The sequence below is a fragment of the Rutilus rutilus genome (assembly GCF_951802725.1).
Source record: "Rutilus rutilus genome assembly, chromosome: 9".
In the NCBI taxonomy this organism is placed as follows: Eukaryota; Metazoa; Chordata; class Actinopteri; order Cypriniformes; family Leuciscidae; genus Rutilus; species Rutilus rutilus.
Window position 1 is genome coordinate 9005647 of NC_140223.1, and position 6149 is coordinate 9011795.

The 6149-nt window shown below is 40.9% G+C and overlaps 1 protein-coding gene across 1 annotated transcript; it reads left to right on the forward strand.

The window, feature by feature from the left end:
* Positions 1-1363: 1363 nt before the first annotated feature.
* Positions 1364-3656, forward strand: LOC311296867 (uncharacterized protein; the record flags this gene model as incomplete). Its single annotated transcript, XM_084418851.1, has 1 exon — positions 1364-3656. The coding sequence occupies exon 1, from the start codon at positions 1815-1817 to the stop codon at positions 3654-3656; it is 1842 nt and encodes a 613-aa protein (XP_084274977.1). The 5' UTR covers positions 1364-1814.
* Positions 3657-6149: the final 2493 nt, after the last annotated feature.

The following is a 6149-nucleotide window of genomic DNA, read 5'->3' on the forward strand; positions in this document are numbered from 1 at the left end:
TGGCAATTGAGAAAATTCCTCACTTCTGCTGGAACACCCATAAAACATTTCAACACCATAACTGCGATATGGCAAGCTGTACAAGCGCGAGAAAACTCCATTTCCGTGGTAAAAGTGCGCGCGCACATTAACAAAAATCCAGATGTGCATGAAAGAAACAATAACATTGTTGACCAATTGGCAAAGCTGGCAGCAGTGAAAGGCGACCGTTGGCAAAACGAGACAACCTCTGTTTCTGTAGCAAGTGCTGCACAAGTCACACCCATCGACCTCAAACAGTATCAACAAGATCTGTGGGTCTCTGATGAAGAACTTGTGCCACATTTGAAACATGATCAGATGGTGAACGTAATTGAAGGCATAGTAATCCGAGATGGGAAATTTGTCGTTCCAGAAGCCCTCCAAAAACCAATAATCAAATTATATCATGATTATGCGCATGTATCGGCTACAAAAACAGCACAGTTGATACAAAAACAGTTTTGGTGGCAAGGAATGACAGCTGACATTGAAAGATGGTGCTATGCCTGTCTGGTGTGTGCAACAATTAACCAGGGAAAACTAGGTCGAACAAACCTACGCAGACCAGAACCACCAAAAGGGCCCTGGGAGTCCTTACAATTGGATTTCATTGGTCCGCTTCCCAGTGCCAAGGGAGGGTATCGCTATTGCCTCGTGATAATTGACAAATTCTCAAAATGGGTTGACGCAATTCCCACTCGCAATAATACAGCAAACACCGTGGCACGTGTGATGGCGAACCAACTCATTCCTCTTTGGGGAGCACCCATTCAAATTGAATCAGATCAAGGATCTCACTTTACTGGACAGGTCATGAAAAATATGTGCAAAATTCTGAACATCAAGCAAAAATTTCACATTTCATACAGGCCGCAAAGCTCTGGTATGGTTGAACGTGCGAACCGCACCATCAAAGAAAATATTGCTAAGCAAATAGCTCAACACCAAAACAGGTGGAGTGATGCTTTACCCACTGTTCTGACTGTGCTGCGAGCAACCCCATCAAAAGCTACAGGCATTAGCCCATATGAGCTTATGACTGGAAGGGTGATGAAGTTACCCATTGATCCAGAAATTTCCCCAGCAGACCTGGGGCCCCTCATGCTCGCAACTCAGCAGACGGTGTTGGTGCAATTGCAAGAAAGGTTGAAGGTGCTGCACGCCCAGGCTGGACTGAAACAACAGCAGTCAGACCTGACAAATGATGCACAATTTAACCCAACCTCTGAAACAACATTTTCAGAAGGAGACATTGTGATGGTACGCGTTTTTGTAAAACAAAACGCATTTTCCCCAAGATGGCACGGGCCCTATGAAATTAAAGCTGTTTGCAACAGTTGCGTGGCCGTGACTATCAGAGGAAAATTAAGATGGTACCACATGTCCCAATGTAAACGGTTCAAAGGTTCATTGAATTAATTGTGATCTTTTTCCTTCATAGGACAGTCATCGCAATTCCATGGAGGCCAGATGCCAGGACAGTGTCCGGACCCACCTGCATCGAATTGGGACAACGAGTCACACTCGCACACACCTTAGGATGCGGTAGATGGGTATGGAAATATATTAAGGGGCCATCCACATCATACATTCCAGTCACATACAAAGAAATAGTCACATGGCCCCCCGGATTAGCACCGGAACCAAATTGTGCAACAAAAATATGCTGTAAGACAGGTTCTACCCATCTTCCAGACAAAAACTTCACAAGCTACACACGCGCACCACAATTTCACCACAATATTACCGCCTGGTACCAACTTGAAGAATTCCCAGATTCAAATATTGGTAACATGCACACACTATATGAAAATAACAACCATGGCGGAGATCCAAAAAAATGTTATTCCACTAAGGATCTCCAACCATCCACATATAGGTGCACACACACTACAACACATAACAATACACATTTAAAGTTTACTGAACTTCTTTTCAATCTAACAAATAAGGTGTCTAACAATAACTTGAAAACATTTGTTTGGACTGGCCGAAAAGAAGGAACATACTGTGTGGGAAAATGTGAGGCAAACATGGATAATTTCACTAGCCCTCACAATTGTTCATGGACTTTACACCATTGCTTTAACTTAACCACATGCGGTTATAAAAAACCCACACAGTGTCCGAAATTGTATACCACCCCTCCAGGGGGCATAATCAAAGGAAATGTAAATAAGACTTTACTACATGATGTCAATCTTGTGATAACACATGTCACATATAACATCTCTAATGTGTTATCTGCTTATGTAAAACACTGCAACTTTAATGATAAGACGTATACATGGCTACAGTCACGCATCGATGATTTAATTTCTGATTACAAAAACAGACTTGCAGTTCAAATTCCATCTGCTCGTACCAAACGAGACCTGTTTGGAAATATAGCAGGCCTTTTTGGCTCAGTTAATTCTATATCCAACACTTACAAAATAACAGGTCAATCTCAATATTCAACTTGGTTGGCAAATCAGGTAGCTACTGGTTTTCAACACATCACCAATAGTAACGAAAACATTATCAAAGCGGTCAGATCTGAAGCGCAGGCGCTTCTGACGACCAGTCAATCAATTTTCAATCAGACCCGTACCATCGAGCATGACTTAGCCTGTAGATTGTATGCACAAGATTTGTTTACTGCAGCAAGACAAGAAATTTTAGATCTTCGTCTCCATAAAACACCTAGGCATGTTTTAAAGGATCTTATTGAAATTTTAGATCTGCATAGATGGCTTGCATCAGAAAGAATGAAAAATATTAAGTATTCTGAATTGCTTTCAACATTAATGATGTATACTGGAAATGAATGTACTGGCTGTATTGGGTTCTTTGCCACTTTCCCTCTAATTCACCCAGATCAAATTTATCTAAATTCCACTACCATACGCTCTATTGGCGTGGTAGTGAGGGATCAAATTATAAAATGGGATCATCTGACGGGGTATATGACTTTGAAGGGCACTGAAACCTTGTTTACCACTCGCACCTGTTGTCATGAAACATCTAGTTACATTATCTGTACCTGCAACACTCTACAACCCTTTTCTTCAAATAGTTCTAAGCTCATTAATGTTCAGTCATTGCATGGTCATTCTGATGCTGTTCAAGTGTCTCACACACAGTGGTGCGTCGTCAGTGAGATGAATTCCTTCTCCTATGGAGGTCTGACCTGCCCTGCGAACCACACGTTCTGTTTGGAAGTGAAAGAGGACTTTTCAATGGGTCAGATAAACATCCTGGGGAAGGTACCGATGGACGTGGACGTTTCTCCCTGGTGGGAGGACACCTTCTATGAACAGAGCACTCAATCTTTGGTCAAAACAATGGACTTGGTGCAAGAAATCATCTTACAGACTGAGTACCATCTCAACCAAGCTCAAGTGGAAGCGAATCTGGCGAGAAAGACTGCAGAAATCCTGTCCAGCTCCTCTACCCGCTCAGCAAGGTATGCTTATACCTGGTGGGACTGGACGTTCCGTGGATGTGTCTTCGCCAGTGTGATCATCTTCGTATTCACACTCTGCCAGTGCTGCTACTTCAGATGCCTTCTCCGCACAATGCGCACTTCAACGAACGTGGCCATTGCGCTCAGTCCATTACAGGTACCAGCCCTACGGAAACTGCAACCATAAGCGGACTTCATCAAATTGTGGCCCCTCAGGGACTGATCTAAATCTGCCCCAAGGGGCCAGGGGCGGAAACTGTAAGGATGGACTTTTACTAAGACTGAATTCAAGAATCCTAACCTGCAATAAAACAATAAAACTCACTAATCTGAAGAAGAGATCTATGGGACAGAGAGCACAACACAACTTCTTTGATCTCGTCTCTTCCCCCCATGCTGGGGTCCTGACTCCTCACACTATCTTCTCCCCCCAGGTCTCATTCAGTCATGCAAAACACACACCTACTGTCTCCAGTTGTTTTATGAGAGGTCAAAATAAATACTTCTGGTGCGAGTGGTAAAGGAGTTTCATTCCCGCAGCAGCAGAACAGTCAGAACAAAGAAAACAATGCCTGTTCTTCTGATGTGGGAAGATGCCCCAATAAAGATAATAGATAACCATTTGTGTTTATCCCCCAAACTCAGGCGTGACCACTTGGGCACGAGAAAGGGTCCAGCAAAAGCTGAATAAATATTTGGGTGCTAGATGTTTATTGTTCTTTTGTTCCTCTTGGGTATTTAAAGGGGATTGGCAAACCACTCAAGGAAGCATCTGTAAACAGAACTTCCCACACTGTTGCTGTGTGTCTCTATTGCCAGGTATGCTGACTCTTTGAAACTATTTTTGATATTGCATTTTGAATTATGTTTGTATTTTATGCTGATCAGTTATGTATTGTGTATTCTGCTTAATTCTTTTAATTGATGTTTAACCTTACCTGGCAAAATAAATGTTACATCTTGATTTATTCTGAAGTATTCTGAAATCATTATTTTAGTATTGTTAAGGAGGCTGGTGCTACCGCAAAATCTTAGTTAAGGTAGGTCAAACTAAAGGCACATGTATGAACGGAGCAGTAGGCACGTCAACATGGAGACCTTTTGATTTCTGTCTATCACTGGTTTAGCAAGTTGTATGGAAATGGCTAAATTAAACTACACTCTCTAGTCAGTAAGCAGTAGGCGACTGACTTTAGGGGTAAATTAGCAAACCCTACATCCACTGACTAAAATCAGAATTAACAGGTTTGTGTCCGTGAGAAACGCGATTTGGCCAACGTGATCTCTAAGCGGCATTCGGGTCCATAATGTATTAATAACTGAAAGTATGGAATGTTAAGAATAGTAAAGATCCAAATTAAATCACAATTCCTCGGTTGATCAGCTATTAAGAGAAAAGTCAGTAAAAACAAAGAGTCACTTAAAATTGGAGTCAGATTAAATTATTAATGGAGTCAGAATTAAAATTGGAAATCAACTGTTTAATAAATTAAAGTGATTTTTCAGAAGCGCCCGAAAAGACATACACGCTGAATTCCCTTCAAACCAAGACACTGGACGCCGTCATTGGACCGGTGATTGGAGCTTACAACCTTTTAATTATTTAATTATTTAAAACCACTTAAATGGTTTTACCCGACGTCGCCTCAAAGAAAGTGAAAGTTCGTTTTTGTCAGGGACCATTTTGCTATTTGCTAATGTAGATTAAAGTTAGTCATTGTTCATTTAATCTTTGAGTAAGTTAATTCTGTTTATTAGCATACTTAATCATATATCTGTGTAGTGTGGGTTATTAAATATTAAGTACGAACTGTGGGGTAACATGGGGTAAGATGCCCCCTGGGGCAATTGTCAAAATATTTTAAACAGAATATTTTATTTAGTATTTTACATTAAGGACACTATAAAAATACACTCTTAACCGGAATTAGTTGACTTTACTCGCAAATCGCGTAGAAACCCGTTGCCCTATACCACTTTAGTTTTTACACAAGCTGAAACTAAACATGTTGAGTTGTATTAACATATAATCTTAAGTGGGTGCAGTAGACAAATCAAGGAAGTCAGTCACTGTTGCTTTCCATGGTGCTGAATGTAGGATTGCTGATTGAATTGTACTTAAAACAGCGTTCAATAGCTCCATTTGCAGCAGGATGATATACCGACGTGCGAATGTGCTTAATGTCTCTCTTTCAGGAACACAGCGAACTCTGCTGAAGTGGACTGAGGCAAATATTAGACTCTGTGGGTCCGGGGCTGGTGCCATTTTTAAATTAAAGTCTGCAAAATGGGTCTGTCCCAGACAGACTGAAATTGGCCACTGTTACACCTGTGCTAAAGAAACCCTCACTCGATTCAACTGTCCTAGCAAACTTTCGCCCAATATCAACTTTACCTTTTATTTCCAAGATGTTGGAAAAGATAGTGCTCTTACAACTTCAATCTTTTCTAACTGATAATCTGATTTTTTCAATCTGGGTTTAAGGCAAGACATACAGTAGTACTGAAACTGCCCTATTAAGAGATCTTAAGGGTTAGTTCACCCAAAAATGAAAATTCTGTCAGTAATTACTCACCCTCATGTTGTTCCAACCCCGTAAGACTTTCGTTCATTTTTTGAACACAAATTAAGATATTTTTGATTAAATCTGAGAACTGTCCTCCATAGGCTTCTATGTTA